Genomic DNA, 20,508 nt, shown 5'->3' with positions numbered 1-20,508 from the left:
AGTGAAAGAGTTAATGTAGAGCCCTGGAACTTTTTTGCAAAAGTAAAAACCACGTTTTAGATTAGCTCATTCTTGCCTTTTTAATTTCACTTTAACACTCTATCTCATACTATGGCTGAAATTTGTCGTCATTTTTCTCCTTTTTCACTTTTCTTAGACACTTCAGACTCACTTTTTATTGTCACATGTTGCATCTCTCCCTGTAGACTCTCCAGCAATCAGTGTGCTGTTGCAGTATCCTGCGCTGTGTTCCTAGTAGTGTTCTTTACTTGGCTCACAAGTAGAGTGGATCTTCGGGTATATTCAGTTGTGCTGAGACTTCCCTCTTAGTTTAGCCACAAGTAGCTCAACTCTCTGCAGAGGTAGCAAGTTACTCCAAATGTATCCCTGTGTATCCAGACGTTATTTTCAGAGCCTTCTCACTTTGAGCTTTTCCAATTTTACTCATCTTGCTGATTTTCAGTATACACCAGGCAATTCAATTGGCTAATGCAGTGTCCCTCTTGTCACGATTAACAGCTGATTAGCCTTCAAATGCAAATATAATACGTGCTGTTACTGTAAAGTGGATACAATGTGAAATTGCTGTTACTAACCATTTCTTTACAGTTACCTCTCAAAAAGTGCCGCTTCTGTACATCTGATCTTTCTGAAACACAAGAATTACTCTGTCCCTGCAAGGAAATGATCAAACCAGCGTTAGAGCACACGCTGTATGACTCCAGCTGATCTGACAGTTATGAACTTGTGTTGCTTTAATTACCTTTGATATAATCACAGTAATCCGGGTTTCTTGTCTCCTGTATTTGACCTTTATTTTCATAAAAGGTTTTAAGCGTTAACAGTTTAGATGCCATGCTCAGGTCTGTAAAAGGACTTCATTTGGTTAGATTGAAAACATAAACTTCTGAGGCCCTTGAAGATGGCAACCAGTAATCCTGTAAGTAGGGTTCTTTTTAGCACTTTATTTTAAAGCCTCGTGGTTCTTAGTTTGCTTTGGTATGCAGATCTGCTAAAAGGAAATCCAGTGTGAAATATCTTTCCAGGTATGAGAAATACCAAATTCTTTTGACAGCATAACTTAAGTGGCTATAACTTCTTCTGTAACATGTAAACCCATCCAGTTTTGATGACTATTGACTTAAACTGCTAGTACGCCATAAAATATTTGAGATTGGATCATCTGTTTCTTATGACCCATATTTGGGCTTTGTTTCTAATAGCAGAAATCATGTCACCACAGGAATTTTTCTCTTTCTCTCCTTTTTTCCTCTGCTTTGCATACCTGACAGTTGCAGAATATGTTATTTTGTGTCTACCACAAAATGGAATCCAGTTGAACTTGTAATCTGATCTGAACCAAAATGTATGGAAAGCAGAAAGGGAATGCTTTTCTTAGCTGGGACAATGTACACTTATTACTGCAGTACCAAAATCTCATTTCCCCACCTCTAAATAAAAGTATCAGATTTTTTGGAAGGGTATGATAAAGCAAGCTGTGTTTTAAGCCTGAGCAAGGGGGTTAAACACCCTTCACTGGCAGCCTAATCCTCTGCTTTTTCTTATTTAGCCATGTTCTTAACTGTTCCTTTCATTTGATGTATATATATTTTAAGGCCCAGTTTGTTTTCTGTCTAATTGTGAGGTAAATTGTGGCCCAGTTTCTTGAGGCACTTTGTCAATCTGATCCCTTTCTGAAGGAATGAGGTGTTAGCTGTGGAGGAATTGTTTTCCCGGCCAAAGAAAAAGGCTGCTGCAACATGAGCAGATGAATTTGGAGGTTAAACACTCGGAATGGTGGTACATCCCAAAGGGAAAGTGTGGCCGTGTCCCTGATAGAGGGCTGCCTAAAATTAGGTGCTTGAGTTTGGCCTAGTTTTCTGAAGAACAGTTTGTCCTCTTGCTTGCATTGATTGAGGCAAAAGGTAATCTGAGTTTTAAGAACCTCGGTTCAGATTTCGTGTAGCTTAACTTTCTTCAGTGTCTGTAAGTATCTAGTGCCCTGAAACTTCAGAGGAGTGATGCTTTAACTGGGTAGAGGCAGGGAGGAAAGGGAAGTCCACATTAAGAGCTTTTACTTTATATTAAATTAATAATGTAGATGAGCCATTGTTCTGGGTGCGGGGGGAGGGAATCCTAAGTTGGGAAGTCCTAAGGGGGGAATCCTACATGTCATATTTCCCTTTTTTTGCCAATTTAAAAGCATTTGAAGAGGAATGAGAATTACATCTCCCAAACTTTGGCTGTAGTTTGCAGTTTACAATAATATGTAGTTCAGTTTACAATAATATTAAATTAGTGAAGATAGCTTCAGAGCATGCTGTATCTACCAGAATTGGCCACTGAGGCTTTACAGATTGTGCACCCAAATTTTAAGGGGTTTTTAGTGTTTAAACTCTCTCCGGTAGTTTATTGCTAAAACTAGTTAGCAAGTTAAGCTGAATAAACTTGTAGTATTAAATGCTTCCTAGGTAGGTTTGGGGGTCTTGTGGGGTTTTTTTATCCTAACTGCCAGTATATTTATTAACTCATAGTTGCAGAGCCTACATATTGTGCAGTTAGCAAGAAAGTGGTGCTCTCCTTTTATATCTGGATAAAATGAATGAAGGTTTTGTCTTGCTCCATGTTATATTCTGTGTATCATGGAGTAATATTGAAGAGTAGTTTAACCACACGATGGGAGATGTTAAATCCAGGTTTTTCTCCTTTGGAAAGTACAAGGTAGACATTTAGCATATGGAAACCCTCAGGAAGCCTCAGGAGCGTCTCGTTGTACCCAAAGGGATGGCTGTAGCGTGGTGGAAACTAAACAGCAGGAGATAGAAGGGATTAGGAAGAAAAAAAGTCCTTTGTGGGTGCTGTGCAGAAATACACATGGAAGAAGAGATAGAAAACAGTTGCCAGTGCAGGATACACATTCACAGTTTTACACATGCCCAATATAACACAAACTAGTGCTGTTACTTGTAAGAAGGTAAGGAAGTGGAGATGAGGCATGCTGTACTTGGCTAAAGGAGGAGTCTCCATGCCTGCTCTCCTCTTGAATACAGAACTCCATTTGTAATGACAATAGTCTGCAGAGAGAAAGTAGAAAGCCCTCATTCCATTCTAGTGCTAAAGCCAGAACCAGGAGGAGTTTCACCTGGTGACTTGGTTTAATAATGATGGTATTATTCCTTCTTTGTACTATCTTGATTTAGAGCTCCTTTTTCCCCATATTATTCCCCTCAAATGGTTATATATATTTTTATATTTCTCCTGTACATTTGTGGTTTGTCCCTAGCTATGCACTTCCATTTTGTTCAGTCTTTCCTTTCTGAATTCCTTGCATTTTCTTGGCTGCTTTATGGTTCTAAAAACTTGAGTGTTTTGGTCATGTTAATCTTTGAAAGTCTGAGGAATGAAGCAGAGAGAGTGGAGGAAATTCTCAAATTACTGAAGATAAAAAATACCTCGGTATCCAGTTGTAAAAGTTGCAGTCACAGTGATGTGCATGTCTGCTGTAGCAGTTCCCCCGCTAAGCTTTGCACCTTGGAGGCAGGATCAAGCCCATAATCAGACACCCTTTCACCCAGGTTAGGAGTTAAGAGGTGGGTCCAGTTTCAGTGTCTCTTGAAAGCACTACAAAAAGATTTTATCTGTGAGTCTTTAATACTTCAGCTTAGAAGAGAAGGTTCAGCATTGTAGAACGTTGTTTTGTTAAAGCTGCCTTGCCAAATGTGGCTGTTAATTTTTAATTGTTTACTTTGCTGCAGGAGTGGAACCATCATATCAATGGCGCGACTCACAGCCGACGCTGTCAACTGCTGCTTGAAATGTATGAATTCCAAGTACAGTAAATACTCATGTGGTGTGAGAGCATGTGGGAGCACATAATCACAGAAACCCAGACTGGTTTGTGTTGGAAGGGAGCTTGAAGCTCCTCCAGTTCCAATCCCCTGCCACAGGCAAGGACACCTTCCACTAGAGCAGGTTGCTCCAAGCCCCTGTGTCCAACCTGGCCTTGAACACAGACAGGGCTGGGTCAGCCACAGCTTCTCTGGGCACCTTGTGCCAGCGCCTCAGCACCCTCACAGGGAAGAGCTTCTGCCTCAGAGCTCATCTCAATCTCCCTTCTGGCAGGTTAAAGCCATTGCCCTTGTCCTGTCCCTACAGGCCCTTGTCCAAAGCCCCTCTCCAGGTTTCCTGGAGCCCCTTCAGACACTGGAGCTGCTCTAAGGTCTCTCCTTCAGGAGCCTTCTCTTCTCCAGGCTGAACCAGCCCAGCTCTCTCAACCTGTTTCCATAGAAGAGGTGCTCCAATGTTCTGATGGTTTACTATGTTGCATGAGGCAGGTTTAGAAAACGTGCTATGTGCTTTCTAGGGAATAATACAACTTAAAAGAGCATCTTCAGGACAAAAGGGATTTTGGTTCTTAACTTTTGAATCCTGATCAAATGGAACATTCTAAAGAGTTGGATCTGAACAGTTGAGAAACTATTGGAATTTTTTCCTAGTCACTTAACCAACTTCTAAATCTGTTGTAAAACAAACCGTGCAATTTGTATTGTAAATTTGCAGACATGTTACCTCCAGTGGAGGAAGTTTCTCATTAAGAACGACACTTCTGTCAGTAGATGCTGTTCATGTTTCCTGTGGTGATCCTGTAGTGGGCAGAGTTACCACGTGTTCTATCTGTGTTAACATGGAAAGGGACCACTGCTTGTGGGAAAATTACTACATAGGTAGAAGAGGATTATTTTAACTACTTTTGTTTGTTTCTTTTCAGATACCCAGAATGGAATCCTGACAGTGATTCAGGACATGGAATGTAAGTAGAAATGAATTTTGAAGTATTTGTATTTTATTTGAAGCAGAGGACATTCTTAATGTTTTATGTGAAACAACACACCTCCTCCTCTTCAAACTGATACCTCCCTTTGTTTTCTGCTAACCAAAGAACACCAGTAAAAGTAGCTAAAGTTGACTTGTCCTTAGATGCTCTGCAGAAATTAAAGGGGGTTTGGGGAATGAAGGCTTTGTAGCTTAATGGCTTAAAATTAAATGTGTTTTCCCCTCTTTCTAGGGGTGATCCCTTTATGTTGCAGCAATCCACAAACCCTGCACCAGGAATTCTGGGACCACCACCACCTCCATTTCACCTTGGAGGACCTCCTGTTGGGCCAAGAGGTAACAGCAGCTGGTGCCTACTTTTGCAAGACATAAGTTCTTGATTTTTTTTTTTTGTTCTTGTTGTTCTAAAACACTGAGAAATTAAAACAAAATACTTTTCTGAGCAGCAGAACCGAAATACTTCAGTCCCTCCCTGGCCAAAGACTAGTTCAGATCCCACACTTCCTCCTTTCTACCATCTGTTAACTACCCGCCCCATTATTTTGGCTGGGTTCTTATCTATGTTTGGTTAATCCACACATGGTTTGGACTTGCATTTTTTCTTGTCTGGAAGTTTTTTCTATCTTTCTTCTGATTCAGCTACATATTGGTGGGTTGTGGGGTGGTTTTTTTTGTGTGTGGAACTTGCAAGAGTTCAATGTCCTGAGTGTTTTCCCCCCTTAATTTCAAATTACTGTGACAAATAGATTTGAACAGGAACTGGGAAATGGAAAGATGGATGGTGCAAATGTCTTCTTGACACTGAGGCAGGCTAAAAATCAGTTTCTTTCCATTAAGTTGTTACTTCTTACCTTTGAAATAGTTTTTAAAAGAGCAAAACTGATTGATTTATGTAGGTATCCTGACAGAGTACAAGTGTTGGAGATACTTTAAAGGAATTTCTAGATGATAGATGCATTCATGCTAAATTTCATTAAAAAAATACTGTTAACTTACCAAAACATCTCAAACTTGACTTTGAGCCCAACTATTTAAAAGGCTTTCTTCAGGCATTCTGCTAGAATTGGTGTTGGTTTAGAACTAAACCTGGAGTCTCTTTCTACACCTAGAACCCCAACTTCAGCAGTGTATCTGGGTTAGAGAGATCTCCCATCTTTGGGTCCTTTTGCTATGGCAAATCTCAGTCTAACACAGGAGGGACTTTTTTTTTCAACAGGCTTTACTTATTCTCAGCTGTTTCTCCGCATCAGTAAATGCAGCTTTGTCCTGGGCTCCGCTGCAGCAGTCATTTTTCTCCTTCTTAGCAGCTGGTGCAGTGCTGTGGTTTTGACTTTCAGTCTGGGAACAATGCTGATAACACCGATGTTTTTAGTTGTTGCTCAGTGATGTTTACTCTGACCAAGGACTTTCTCAGTCTCATGCTCTGCCAGGGAGGAGGGGAAGCCGGGAGGAAGCAGAGACAGGACACCTGACCCAAACTGGCCAAAGGGGTATTCCATACCACAGCACGTCATGCCCAGTATATAAACTGGGGGGAGTTACCCGGAAGGCCCAGATCGCTGCTTGGGTCGGGCTGGGTATTGGTCAGCGGGTGGTGAGTGGTTGTGTCCTCTCCCCTTATTTCCCTTATCATTATTATTGGTAGCAGTAGTGGTTTGTATTATACCTTAGTTACTGGAGAGCTGTTATCTCAACCCGTGGGAGTTACATTCCACCGATTCTCCTCCCCATCCCTCTGGGAGCAGGGGGAGGAAGAAAGTGGGGAGTGAGCGAGTGGCTGTGTGGTTCCAAGTTACCGGCTGGGCTTAAACCACAACAAGCTTTTTCAGTAAAGTTAAACTGAACAGAATGATCAGGAAGGGGGACCTCAAGTTACAAGACTGCTGAAACATCCTTTTTGGACTGTAAGGAAATAATTAGGTATTAAAATTTCATGTCATTCTCGTTTAGTATTAGAGGTGACTTAATATGATTCTGTGGTTCTGTATCTCCATTCTATGATTTTTATCTCTTAAGAACTTGTGAACACAAGACGTTAACACCAGTCTTACAGGTTGAACTAAGCTTGCTCATTCTTCTCATTTCTTAAAGGAGCTGGGAATGGGAATATGCAAGGACCGAGACACATGCAGAAGGGCAGAGTGGTTAGTATTAAAAATTTGATGTTCAGGGTTGTTTTGAAACCTACAATTTTATGTTATATACTTTGCTTTCATAAAGTCTTTAAAAGTGAGGATTAGGATTTATTTGTGTGGAAATCCTGAAGTTTTGGGGTAAGATTGGGGTTCCACTGTGCCAAGTACTCTACAAAATCATCGTTTCCAAACTGTACAGACCCTGTTTAAACATTCTGAGGAAGCTGTGGGACATGAACATACAGAAAGGCAACTTTGGCACAGCAGGCATCTCCCTCTGTGGAATCCCTGGAGCTTCAGTGCCTTTATTATATGCATCTCGTTTTGGGTTACTACTAAAAAAATACAACCTAAATAGAGCAGAGCTTTCACAGACTCTATTTAGTGTTAGCTGATATGTTTTCTTTCCGTCTTCTGATGCATGCTTTGTCTTCAACAGGAAACAAGCAGAGTTGTTCACATCATGGATTTCCAGAGGGGAAAGAACTTGAGATACCAGCTGCTTCAGCTTGTGGAGCCATTTGGAATAATTACAAATCACCTGATTCTAAACAAAATCAATGAGGTAAGATGAGGCCCTTTAGAGCTGCTGGTGCTGCTCGGTGTCCTTAACGTGCTTACTGTCTGAGCTTCAGTTTTTAGAAGGACTTAGCTACCAAGCAAGGTGATACACATGTCACCACGGTCAGAGGTGTGAAAGGAGAGCAACCAGTATGTTTCTTTCCAGAAATGCTGTAGTACTGCATTTTACCTTAAATATTGTTAGAAAATCCTTCTGGTTGATTGCTCACGGCTTCCTCAAAAACACACTCTGCTTGCAAATTCTGTTCTTGTTCTCATACTTGCTGAAAACCTATTTGGTCTTAGTTTGGGTTATACAGTGTTGTGTTTTGAAGCGTGGAAAAAGCCAGCATCACCACAGAACAGGAAAAAACAGGAAACAATTGAATGTTTTGAATCCAAATCTAGGTGGAATGTAAACAAACCAAATAGTTCTGTTTGTGCACCTAAAGAAAGTATGTGAAATTCATGCCAAGCTCTGCAGGTCAGTTAATGTTGTAAGCAAAAGGCAATTTCCATTTCTGATGCAGCTGTTTTTACAGGAAAGCAAGGGAGAGCTTAATATTTGAAACAAAAATATAAATTCTTGAAGGAGTAGCACATAATTTGGGGGGTTTTTATATGGTTTCAGGCATTTATTGAGATGTCAACCACTGAAGATGCTCAGGCTGCAGTGGAATACTACTCGACAACACCTGCGCTGGTATTTGGTAAACCAGTGAGGGTCCATCTGTCCCAGAAATACAAAAGAATAAAGGTAAACCACTTTGTTTAACAGTGCCTTATTTTAACCTGGGGCAGACAATGTTCTGAGGCAGTTGTGTTTAATTTAGTCTCAATTTATGTACTTCTCAGCTCTATCAACTTCATCATGGGACAGTTGCCCACGTATGTTTTATGTAGTATGTCCTTAAAAAAACTTCGTTCCCTCTTTAATTTTAGAAACCTGAGGGTAAACCTGACCAGAAAACTGAGCCACCAAAACCAGAGCTTGGTCGTGTGATTCACCTCAGCAACTTACCTCACTCGGGCTACTCCGACAACGCAGTCCTCAAACTGGCTGAACCCTACGGGAAGATTAAGAACTACATCCTCATGAGAATGAAAAGCCAGGTAACAACCACAGGGACAGGCAGGCCTGAGGGCTGGAAACTGAGGTGTTTGTGAAGAAATGCTGTGCCTTCCACTGGGGCTTGTGTAGCCTCTGTGCTCTAGCAGAGAGATGGAAATTATTAGAGGTCTGTGTAGGTGGTGTTTTGCTATCTGCTTACTGCAGAATGTTACTGGAATGGGAGCTGCTTTAAAAAGAGAACAGGCCTCAGCTGTGAAGATGATACATTTAGCACTGAAGCTTAATTTCTGTTGTTACACAGATTTTTAGGAGTCTTGGGGTTTCTTAAGGCTGAAAAAAACATTACCTATGAAACATTAACTAAGATTCCACTATTACACGTCTTTCATTTACCCTTGATTTTTGATTCTTTAAAGCAGTCCTGCTGTGGCTAGTAAATGCTTTGGATGTGTAAGTACATGACTCCTAGAAGTACCCTTGCTGTGTAAGTTGGATACAGGAACAACTTCTCTCCACCAATGATACTTTAGCCCAGATGAATTTTTAAAAGCTTTTTCAGCAAACTTAGTGTGTTGTAGGCTTGTTTCTCAGAGGAATACTCCCAAGTCTGGGCTTGTAGACCAGCAGTTTCTGCCTGTTCCAGCCTTCTCTTGAAAAATAGCAAAATGGGGGAGTGTCGTAGTTACCCTGGAATTCCCAGATATTAAACACCAAATAAATGAGTTTCATTGTCCAGATGTTTCTTATTTCATAGAACTCCAGACGGGTTTGTGTTGGAAGGGAGCTTAAAGCTCATCCAGTCCCAACCCCCTGCTACAGGCAGGGACACCTTCCACTAGAGCGGGTTGCTCCAAGCCCCTGTGTCCAAGCTGACCTTGAACACTGCCAGGGATGGGGCAGCCACAGCTTCTCTGGGCACCCTGTGCCAGCGCCTCAGCACCCTCACAGGGAAGAGCTTCTGCCTAAGAGCTCATCTCAGTCTCCCCTCTGGCAGGTTCAAGCCATTCCCCTTGTCCTGTCCCTACAGGCCCTTGTCCAAAGCCCGTCTCCAGGTTTCCTGGAGCCCCTTTAGGCACTGGAGCTGCTCTAAGGTCTCCCCTTAAGGAGCCTTTCATTTGGAATCATACTTCATGGGGGGTTTTGGTTTGTTTTTTTTTTTTCTAATTCTTTAAATGCCTGTTTAATTTCAGAACTGTTTATGGGCCAGATGTGACTGCATGAAAAAGCTGGGGTGTATCAGGCACTTTGGTAAATGTTTGGAGAGGATGATGGGTCTAGAGGATGGGTCTGAATCTCATAATTTCATTTCAAACTGGGGACATGCTGTGTTTGAAGTTAAGTAACTTTGCCTGCAGTAATGTTGTGCATTTCAGACTAATTTTAAATGTGCTTTAATATTTTCAGGCTTTTATTGAGATGGAGACCAGAGAAGATGCTTTAGCTATGGTGGAGCATTGTGCCAACAAAGCACTTTGGTTCCAAGGCAGATGTGTGAAAGTGGATCTGTCTGAAAAATACAAGAAACTGGTGTTAAGGGTAGGTAATAGGTTCAGTTCTTTAGTTGCAGTTGAAGGTAGAAAGTGAAGTAGAAGAGAGCTGTCACTGGGAATTCAGTGCTGCAGGTAAAATGGAAGGATTTGCTTGAGTATTTTCTGGCTCTTTAAGTGCAGTTACTTGGCGTGAGTGGGATGCTAGGAGGCGTAGAACAAAGCAAAAAACTTTCTTGCAGATTAAAGAAAACCAACCAACTTCTAGAATTTAGATCCTAGAGAAATTGGTGTAGATTTTAATGAAAATGTCTCCACTTAGAACATTCTGTAATGTCTGTGTTCTTTCCTTGCCCTCTTCTGAAATCGATCAGTGAGTAAAATCGAGCTGGGCAGCAGAACTATGTACTCATATGTTGTACACTTAATTCTTGGCTATTCTTTTCACAGCTGCTGGTTGGTTTGTCCATTTCATTGTACACCTACTCTGGTGTACAGGAAAAAAAAAAAAAAGACAAATTGCCATTAGGGACTCCTTTTCAAACTACGAAGTATTACAACAGAATGGGTTTCCTGTGTTGGATGCCAACCAGAACCTTTTTCTTTGGCACCAGAAAGCTTTTTGTTTCCTACTGTGGACACTGACCCCAACTACCTAAGCATAAGCTTTTTGAAAACTCGGTGTGTAACTGCACCTTTGCATGTGCAGCTCACATTAAGGAGGGAAGGGTTGGCGGATGGCTTTCTTCCCCTGACATAAGACCAGGCTAATATTCTTGTACTTACAAGACTTTCTCCATCAGATTAGGACACTAGGGAGGAAAGCAGGGGAGATCAGAGCTGTCACACTGTCTCAAAAGCATAAGCTTTCTGTTGTGGAGAGGAAGAAATCTTATAATTGCACATGATCACACGCCAAAAATGAACACTTTGTGGCAAATTCCAGTACTTCACCAATGCAGTGAATCATTGTCCATGCCACTGCCATACAAATGGAATTTCCTGTTCAGTAACTCATAAATAAGTGAAGTGGTGTGAGACTGCTAAAGCTTTTCCACTACTAATGGTAAGGAGAAGAGTACAGATTGACTGACCTGTGCCATTGCCTGCACCACACTGTACCAGTTCACAAGCAAAAGAGGAATTGTGTGTGTTTTTTTTGAAGCAGGATATCCTGTTTGTTTTGTACTGAATAACTGGTAATTGCTGTCAACAAAGACATGGGAGTTTTGGTTTGGTAAGGTCCTGTCTAACATAACGGTAGTTTATTGGTTGTTAGGTGGCTATAGTGAGAGTACCTGTGGAGTAACAGAGTTGGAAGTGCTTGGCTAGAGCGTTCTGTCTGGTCTGGATTAATGCTGCAACACTTGTATCAATAACACTCTGCTATGACTTACACATTTCATTATTCCATTTTAGATTCCAAACAAAGGAGTTGAACTGTTGAAGAAGGATAAAACCAGGTAGTGTCCCATTGCTGAAGCATGATCTTGTTTACAGAAATGTGAAAACACCTAATGCAGAGTATAGAAATTAGACAAGTCAGGCAAGCTCTGAGATCAAACTGTTGTTTGTTGTGACCTGAGATGAGCTGTTTCTCATATGCTGCCTATCCTCTTCCTCTAACGATGAGATCTCACAGCCTCTTTTAGGCTCCGCAGGAAGTGTTTTCCAGCCCTCAGTTAGCTTTGCCTTCCTGCAATTTAAACCCATGAGCAGTTGTCCTATCTTGTAAGGACAGTTCCTCCTTGCAGCAGCCTTTCGCATATTTGAAGAATGGGATCCTTCAAGGTTTCCCTCAACTTTCCATTTACTGAACTAAAGCACAATCTTCAAGCTTGTCTAGAAAAATAGAACCTAACATTCTTTTTGTAATGTAGTTTCTGGGCTCTCTTCAGGTTTACAAGCAAGTATTCTTTGTTCTTCACAGAAAGAGAACATATTCTCCAGACAGCAAAGATTCTCCAAGTGATAAGAAGTCTAAAACAGATGCTACTCAGAAGCCTGAAAGTGGCAATGTAGAAGATAAAGTGAAAGAGGAGAAACAAGATGATGCTGCTGAGCCGTCAGGCACTAAAAGCACTGCACAGGCAGACCAAGATGAGCCCAGTTTACTCCTGGAGTCTGAAGATGAGCTGCTAGTGGATGAGGAGGAAGCAGCAGCACTGCTGGAAAGTGGGAGCTCAGCAGGAGATGATGCAGATGTTGCCAATTTAGCTGATGTGACTACTGAAGAGAAGAAGGACACAGCTGATGATGTGGCCATAAAAACTGAGGGGAATGTTGTGGCCAATCCAGCAGCAAAGAAGAAGCTTAAGAAGGTAATGGTTTAGCAAGGTACTTGAGTGTGGAAAGCCCTGTCTAGCTTAAGTAGCACATCGCAGTACATCCTATTAGAGATCTCTTTCTGTAGGTCTTAAAAACACTTGCATGCAAACTTTCTGAAAGAAATGGGTGCTAAAGCTCCTGTGAAGAAAGTGGAACATCCCACTGGATGCAACTTGGAAATGGAATTGGTTGTAAATCTCTGTTTCTGTTCAAAACTATTAACCTGTGGGCTTCTACCCATTTTTCTTGCCTTCACCCCTTTTGAGCAACACTGAGCAGCCAGGAACTCTGCTCCCTGAGCAGTTTCTCTTGAGACTGGCTGCAGTTACTCTTGGAGCACGGAGCAGAGCGATGACATCCAATAAGTTGTTTATTTGGGAGTTGATGCTAGTCCTTGTACCTACAAATTTGTGTGTACATCTGCACTTTATGCTTGTCTGGAAAGGGTGGTGAGTCCATTTGCAGTTAGCCAAGGCCCCTTTCCAGTGGAAGGTGATGGTGGGGAATTATTTCAAGGTGTCTTCAGTCACATACTTGTTGTGAATTCCCTTTTTATCACAGACAGTTGCACACTGTCATGAGTCTGTGTTCTCCCAGATGCTCTTTTGAATCATACAGAGTTCTGTGCAGTAGCATGCAAAGTTTTAGTAAATTTATTGACTTGGAATGTTGTTTTGCAAACAAGTTATGCATGTTCCTTAGTGAATGAAGGGTGCATGGGTTTAATCCTGGAGGATCCTTTTAGCAGGAAGCTGGTTACACAGTGTTGGGATGAATCCTGCCAGCACAACCAGTATTGTCTGTTTCTTACTGTGGGCTATCTGTTATGATAAACTGCCTCAAAACCCAAACTTGCTTCCTTGAAGACCTGCATTCTTAGAGCACAGACACAAAGCTAGGTGCTGTTTCAGTGCTACTCAGAACTGCTCTTAGTTAAGCCTGTGGAATACTGATGTCTCCAGATTAGCAGTAATGTGCCCCATAAATCAGAATTCAGACAGATTCACTGTCTTAGAATGAAGCTGGATTTTAAGAGACTGCCACAGTTCGGGTGGTTGGTGCTTTGGGGTGGTTTTTCAGTGCAGAAGCTTCAAGTTTTCCCCTGGCTGAAAAAGAGCTCTACTTTTTTTAAAATGAACTTCCATGTTATTCATGGGCACTGAATTGTTCTGCTGAAGTTTTACCTTTTCTGCAGGCATGAGTTTGAGAATCTTGTGGAATAGTCTCAAATTGGAAACAACTTGTGCACTCCCAAATGACTTCTGCTTAAGATAGTTTTGTTAAAAGGTCTTTTCAAAACTAAGATCAGAGTGAAAAGAGTAATGCTGAGATGCTCAAGTTGAAGGTCAGATGTTGCTGTGATAAAGCAGGGATCCCTCATGGTGCAACAAACACCATAAATTTCTTCTATTCTGAAATGGAACTCTTGATTCTGGGTCAGTGGGGACATAGTGACACTGGTGCTCGAGTGAGATAGGTCTTGAAGGAAGAACTTTGAGTGGTTTTCCAGGGAGTTTGGAGAAGATACTTCTCTTCTAAAACTGAGAATGATTTGAGGGCAACATATTAAGAATAAGCTGACATAAGGAAAACCATTTTCTCGACAGCGCTACGTGGGAGGCTTTCCACGGAGCATGGAAGGCTTTGTCACCCTGGATGAGGTTGGCGATGAAGAAGACTCGGATCATCAGAAACTCCGCAAGTCGGGCTTGGTGGTGAAATCTGCTGGCAAAGCCGATGATAGCTTGGCAGAAATCAAGGTAGACAAGATTGAGGAGGCAGAGCAGGAAAATGAAACCTTAGAAAATGGAACCAAACCCGAAGATAACTTGAAGGCTGAAAGCGTTGAAGCTTCAGACACCACAACAGCACAGGATAGCGAGAAAAATGCCCATGAAAACACAGACACCCAGGATGAACAGGAAACAAAGAGTGTTCAAGAGAAAGCGCTTGTTCCAGATGAGTTCAGGATTGGGCCGTACCAGCCAAACATCCCTGTTGGTAAGGCTCTTTCCATTTCTTCTCAGATATGTCTCTGTACATTGCAGTAGCATTTCTCATTTCATCTGCCTTTTATTTCTGGCAAATCATTGCCTCTGAGCCTCTCATTTTAGGGCTTCCCACTCTTCTCCCCTTCTTCACTCCTCCCCTAACCCTAGTCTTTTCTTTTTTTTTTTTTTTTTTTTTTCCTCCCCTTAGTTTCATACAGTTCTCCATAACACTTTCCTTTAGGTAGAAATTAAATTGGAAGAGGTATATTTTAGTGACACAGATTCAATTAGTAGCACCAATCACAATAGTGGTACTAGTTCAGATTCATACTAAATACTTAGAACTCAAAACTGATCAGAGAACGTTCTTCTTTTGAAGAAACCAATAAAATGGACCCTTAAGCTGAAAGATTGATTTTAAACTTTAAAATCCAAGAAAAGTCTGCACATACTTAGTTGTTAGTAGGCCCTGGCTTGACTAAACTAAACCAAGGACTTTGAAAGATAAAGCAGCTTTTAATGTAAAGTGAATTATGGTTTTAAGATTCAGCTGAAATGACATATGACATTAAAAGAAATGATGTAGAGTAGATCTCTTAGTTTATTTTGTGGTGTTTACTTCTCTAGGTGTGAATTATGTGGTACCCAAAACAGGGTTTTATTGCAAATTGTGTTCCCTGTTCTACACAAATGAAGATGTTGCAAAAAAGACCCATTGCAGCAGCCTTCCTCATTATCAAAAGTTGAAGGTAAGGCAAAAACTTGTTCATTTTAAATGGCGTGATTCTTTCCTGGGGAATAGAGCTGAATGAGACTGCACTGAGGAAGAAAAAAGCTGTTCAGGGAGTGGAAATTGGCTTATTCTCTAACTCCTAACTCAAGCTAGACCTCTTCAAAACTTCATCTTGTGACTATGATACACAGGAGACATGTTTTAAAGATGGGCTCCAACATTTTTGTTTGTAAATCTGGATTAAAGAAGGCATTCCAATTGGAGTCAAGGCCAGGCTTAGCAGTAGTGGTGCAGTGTAAATACAGATGACTCAGATCCCTTCCAGTTGTCCCTTTGAGAGTGGTTTTAACCACTCAACAGAGCTTAAGCTGAAGTTTTTGTATCTTTCAAAAAGAAAAATCCATATTTGCAACTTCTGATTTTGTGAGCATCTTTTACAATTCCCAGTTGGATTAGGTATCACATGATTGCATGGCATGAGTGATAATGCTGCTGCTCTATCTTTGTATACTGTGAGCTGCTTTTAAATACCACCTCTGAGAAGGGGAGATCCTAAACAAAACTCTCATAGTAATGCAGTGTTCACACAAAGTGATGTAATCCCAGTCAATTACTGAGCTGAAAGCAGACCCTGGGGGTCTGAGAAGAAAGTGGCTCCTCAGATGCCAAGTCACTTGGCAGATGCCACTCAAATCATTTGCTTTCTCCCTTGCAATAATAGGGAACCCTACAAAAATACAGGACCTTGGAAGGCAGATGGCACAAATAAATGGCAGAAAGCAAAAACATTATCAAGGAGCAGATCAGAAAATCAATTCCCATGCAGAGTCTTGTAGTAAGAAACCCCACCTCATCCATCACCCCATAGCGTGTTTTGTTTTCTTTTTTTTTCCATTGAGGTACCTGATTATGGGACTTCAAAGACTTGATGTAAAAGGGGAAGCGGGGGAAATAATCCCAGGTTATTAACTTTACCACTTACACCTCATTTGATTTGCTTTTTCCATGGCACAAATGAGTAGTGAGCTGCGCTTGAATGACATCCTAACAGTGGCATGGTTCTAGAAGTGGGGAGGGAGGAAAGGGGGGAAATGCAACTTTTGTTTGGCAATGGCACTTCTCCAGCTGGGAGTGTTGGCCACTGTGAGAGCAGTAAGAGTAAAGAAATGGATGATAACTCTTCAAGGGGGGAGATGTTTTGTCCCGGGTTTTACAGATGGCAAATTCTGAGCAGGTAAGTGGCACAGTCATTGACACGATTCCATTGCACAGCCAAAAGCCATGCTCTGGGCTTGCCAGCCAGCAGGGCAGGAGATGCTGGCTGAGGCTGCCAGCTGGTGTTTCCTGGTGCCAGGCTGTGTGTTCAGTGACATGGTGACAACGTGGTGTTCCAGGGGAGCTCCACTCCAGTGTACAGAGAAGTGCCAGGCTGTTAGTTACAACCTTTGCAGTTAATATTCACAGATTTCACAACTTTAGAATTGGATTTGTGTTTCTATTATTGATGTTGTGACTGTGAGAAGCAATTTAAATATATCCAAAAACATGATTGCTTTCTTTTAACAGAAAATTCTGGATAAAATGGCAGAAGACCACAGGCAAAAGAAAGAAGCTTAAGAGGAAGGAAGGATGTAAGGAAAGCATCCTTTTGTTTTCAAACAAAACATGGCTTTGTTTTTAATGTTAATCTTTTTTAAAGGCAGTACCAGTAGTAGATGGAAATACTGTATTCTTTTTTGTTTTAGTGAGATACAGTAGGCATTATAGGTCCGTTCATGTGTTAAATGTTGTAGCAAAAAGCATATGCAGTTAAGTTAATGACAGAAATCTGTTCTTCATGGGAGAATGGCAACAAGTTTTCGTTCTGACACTTCAAGCTATTAAAGAAAAAATCTTGCACCTTTTGTGGAAAGCTCATCTATGGGAAGAAAACTTCTTCATTTAAGTGGAATTTGCTACTCTTTCAATTCCATTCTCAATAAAAAATCAAAAGTAACACTGTATTTCTATTTTCTCTAGAACATTCCACGTTTCAGTCTGAGCCTAGCAGGTATTTAATTTTGAGTGTAAGGCTGTCATTGCATTTCACTTTTGAAAAGTCTTTAAATGTAAGTTGCATTTTTAAATGTTGAATTGCAGTTTCTTTTAATGTCATTGCTGTTATATAGCAAATAGGAGAATTAGTGATTAGTCAGCTTTAGAACCTTGTGCTTTTTTTTGCCCCTAAGCTCTTGATAGATTTTCCTGTTCAGCTACTCCGTGTATATTTAGTGCAAAGTAAATGCCTGTTCTCCTCTGACCAGTATTATTTCCTTGAGCTCTTCCTGCTTTTACTTGAATCCTGTAGCTGTCGTACATCTCTAGTACATCCAAAAGCAGCATTGAAGTCCTGAACTGTAAAAAGGTATCTTTATATTTTACACATGTAATTTTTTCATACCTGCATTTTAAACCCATTTTTGTTTAAAACCTAGTTTTGTCAAGACTCTCTAGAATTGTGCTCTTAATGTTACCTGCACATGTGAGATGTGGACAGGAATATTTGCATGTGTAACCTGTGTTTATCTGTAGGTTTTGTTATTTACTGCTTATTTGTGAATTCAGGTTACTAAAGTGATTTACCAATAAAGCAAGCTAGGCGCCAGTACTTTGTTATAGCTGTTTGGCATGTTAACCAGTGTGTTACTGAACTCTTGGCTCCTGTGTTCATGATACCCCACTGAAACTCTAGCTCTCTTTTTAAAATCTGCATGTTTTAACACCTGTGAGTTAGCAGCTTATTGCATAACTTTTTTCTTTCTCTTTCCTAAAACCTCTTTCGTTTCCAAACAAATTAAAATATCACTTGTTAAAACACTGGCAGGTATATTCTGCTGACAGTTTTATTTCTTGAGTGTTAACGGTATCTCCATCAAAGCTGAAGCTGAAGACACAGCATGTTCATGTGGATAAATAGGACTAGGGATGCCTCCTCCAACCTGAACTTCAGGGAGGCTTCAGTGCCAAAGAAGGGGTTTCAAATGTTGAAGCCTGAGCCTTGATGGTTAATTCAGTTAAGCAAGTACCTCTAGCAGACACAAGGTGGTTTTGTGGAGGTGAAGTCTTGGTAACTGGTCTTTCCAGTTGCAGATGCCTCCTGTTGGATCCTCACAAAAAGGGGAGGTGTGATCCCTTTTGTGCAAGAGTAAAGTATAACTTGCATGTATCCTACTGCAATGGCAGCAGTTCTTATGGGGACTCTGTAGTGGTGCAATGCTAATGAGCAGCTGATGGTGCAGATTTTATTCAAATGGCATATCCAAATTCGGGAATCTTACGCAGTGAGTCATTCTTGCACTTTCACAGAGATGAGTTACTGCTTTGTACACTGCACTCATCAGTGTGCTAAATTCTGTTCGTGTGAAATGCATTAAAGCCAATGCAGAGATGCAATCTTAAAACTCCTCCCCACCTTTCCTAGGCCCCTGAAAGAGAGCAGCAGCAGCCGTGTGGTCGGTTCTGGTTGATTATGTCATAGAGGGATGTGCTTGGTCCCCCTCATGCTCATGATGACATTTGTCGTTCATCTGTCCCCAAGAAGCTGCTTATTTCATCAGCCAAGCAGAGGACTTGACTCAAAGCAATCAGTGTTTGGTAGTCACCCCCCTTTCTAAGGATGGTAGATAAGAATTACTTTTGAAGCTCTCCACCTCCCCCGTGCATTTTGAGTTTCCTTACACCATACAGTTCAGATTAATGCATGGAAATACCACAGCTCTGTGGGGTTTATTTTTAAAGCAGCCTTTCCTTAACCACCACCTGCAGTGTAAGTAGCTGTGCAGTTTGGGATCTTGCTCCTCAGCCTGTGAGTGCTGGGGGTTAAACTGTAGGAGGGTGTTACATCATCTTTGGTATCTAAACATAACGAATTCCCAGGTGTAAAGTAATTGTGGCAGAGTCCAACTAAGAGTCAGAGTATTCCTCACTCCCATCAGCTCTCAGCATTGGGTGTTGGCAGGGGGGACATGCCTGTTATTTCAGACCCATGTAAGTTGTACATAAGTCATCACACCTGTATGTGTGCAACATGATGCTTCTACACACCATGAAATAAGTCAAATCAAACCTGCTGCCACAAGAGATCTTCTTGTAATGGGGAGAGGCTTATTTTTATGAGGAATGGCTTTAACCTGCCAGAGGGGAGACTGAGATGAGCTCTGAGGCGGAAGCTCTTCCCTGTGAGGGTGCTGAGGCGCTGGCACAGGGTGCCCAGAGAAGCTGTGGCTGCCCCATCCCTGGCAGTGTTGAAGGCCAGGTTGGACACAGGGGCTTGGAGCAACCTGCTCTAGTGGAAGGTGTCCCTGCCCATGGCAGGGGTTGGAGCTGGAGGAACTTTAAGGTCCCTTCAACACAAACCAGTCCATGGCTACATACCTTGTGCTAATTTCTGATAAAAAGGCTTTGGAATAACTTGGTCTTGAGGGCAGATGCCACGAATGTGTTTTGGTGGCAGATTGATACATGCTCTTGTCACAGGCTGCACACTTTAGAATTGCATCTACCCTGTCAAGAGGTGAGAGGAGGCAGGGCTGGAGTGTGAAATTATCAGGTGTGCTGCAATTTTGATGCCAGCTTTCAAACATGAATTTCAACTCAGAAGGGTATTTCTACAGCCAAACTCTGTGTAATTCATCAGAGGTGCAACAGGGCCGTGAGTAGAAAGCGAAGCTTCCATTATAAAGCCAAGTTTCATGCTGGGCTTTGTATAAAATAGAGCTGGAAACAGCTGTGAGTAGTTAGAGCATGGGAGGTTTGATTTTTTTAAGGGTGCTCCTTGCCAGGGGTGTTTTAAGGTTGTACTTGGCTAGGAGGTAGGCATTCAGTGAGTGTATGACAGGCTATAAAGCTTTAAAGCCCTGCAAACAAGTTAGTAATGGTGACCAATAAAATCAGAATGAGCAGGAGAATCTGTCCCCAGAAAACCTGAGGAACCCCAGACTTCGTGGTGTTGGTTCTCCCTTACTGGGAGTGAGGGGGAAGGAAGTGAAGGGCTGAGCAGGTCAACCTTGGATGGAGCAACGGGCTTTTAACTCACGGTGTGTGTTTGCTTCCTTTCTAAGAGATCAGAGGGCTGCAGGAGCTCGTGCTTGGGAGGATGAGCGCGGAGGTGGCTCTGCGCCGCGGTGTCAGCAAGCAGGGTCTGAAGGAGTCACTGGATGACAAGGAGAGAATAAAGATCGCTCTTTTTGTAACTGGGGTTTAAGCCCGGTCCCAGAAAAGCGCGTTCATTGTGTCCCGCTTCCTACCACAGACTGTCAAAAGCGCGTGAGCCGAGCGCGGAAACACTTAGTGCAGGGGCGCGTTTCCCGGAGGGTGTTCGCCTTTCCCC

At 41.8% G+C, this 20,508-nt stretch overlaps 1 protein-coding gene across 2 annotated transcripts in view; it reads left to right on the top strand.

Moving 5' to 3' along the window:
- MATR3 (matrin 3) overlaps positions 1 to 17,778 on the top strand; it is a 19,472-nt gene extending 1,694 nt beyond the window's left edge. The window contains exons 2-14 of one of the 2 annotated variants that reach the window (XM_010021796.1): positions 3,756 to 3,817; positions 4,769 to 4,810; positions 5,066 to 5,169; positions 6,925 to 6,977; positions 7,408 to 7,533; positions 8,161 to 8,286; positions 8,472 to 8,642; positions 10,006 to 10,137; positions 11,508 to 11,551; positions 12,019 to 12,409; positions 14,024 to 14,417; positions 15,035 to 15,156; positions 16,707 to 17,778. In XM_010021796.1, the coding sequence (XP_010020098.1) occupies positions 3,756 to 3,817; positions 4,769 to 4,810; positions 5,066 to 5,169; positions 6,925 to 6,977; positions 7,408 to 7,533; positions 8,161 to 8,286; positions 8,472 to 8,642; positions 10,006 to 10,137; positions 11,508 to 11,551; positions 12,019 to 12,409; positions 14,024 to 14,417; positions 15,035 to 15,156; positions 16,707 to 16,757 (1,818 nt within the window). In that variant the 3' untranslated portion in view covers positions 16,758 to 17,778. Of the gene's footprint in view, positions 1 to 3,755; positions 3,818 to 4,768; positions 4,811 to 5,065; positions 5,179 to 6,924; positions 6,978 to 7,407; positions 7,534 to 8,160; positions 8,287 to 8,471; positions 8,643 to 10,005; positions 10,138 to 11,507; positions 11,552 to 12,018; positions 12,410 to 14,023; positions 14,418 to 15,034; positions 15,157 to 16,706 lie in introns of both variants that reach the window. The other variant, XM_010021805.1, reaches the window with a different exon arrangement.
- Positions 17,779 to 20,508: the final 2,730 nt, after the last annotated feature.

Source organism: Nestor notabilis, unplaced genomic scaffold (genome assembly GCF_000696875.1).
Source record: "Nestor notabilis isolate BGI_N333 unplaced genomic scaffold, ASM69687v1 scaffold25980, whole genome shotgun sequence".
NCBI lineage: Eukaryota > Metazoa > Chordata > Aves > Psittaciformes > Psittacidae > Nestor > Nestor notabilis.
This window is presented reverse-complemented; position numbering and strand designations above follow the sequence as displayed.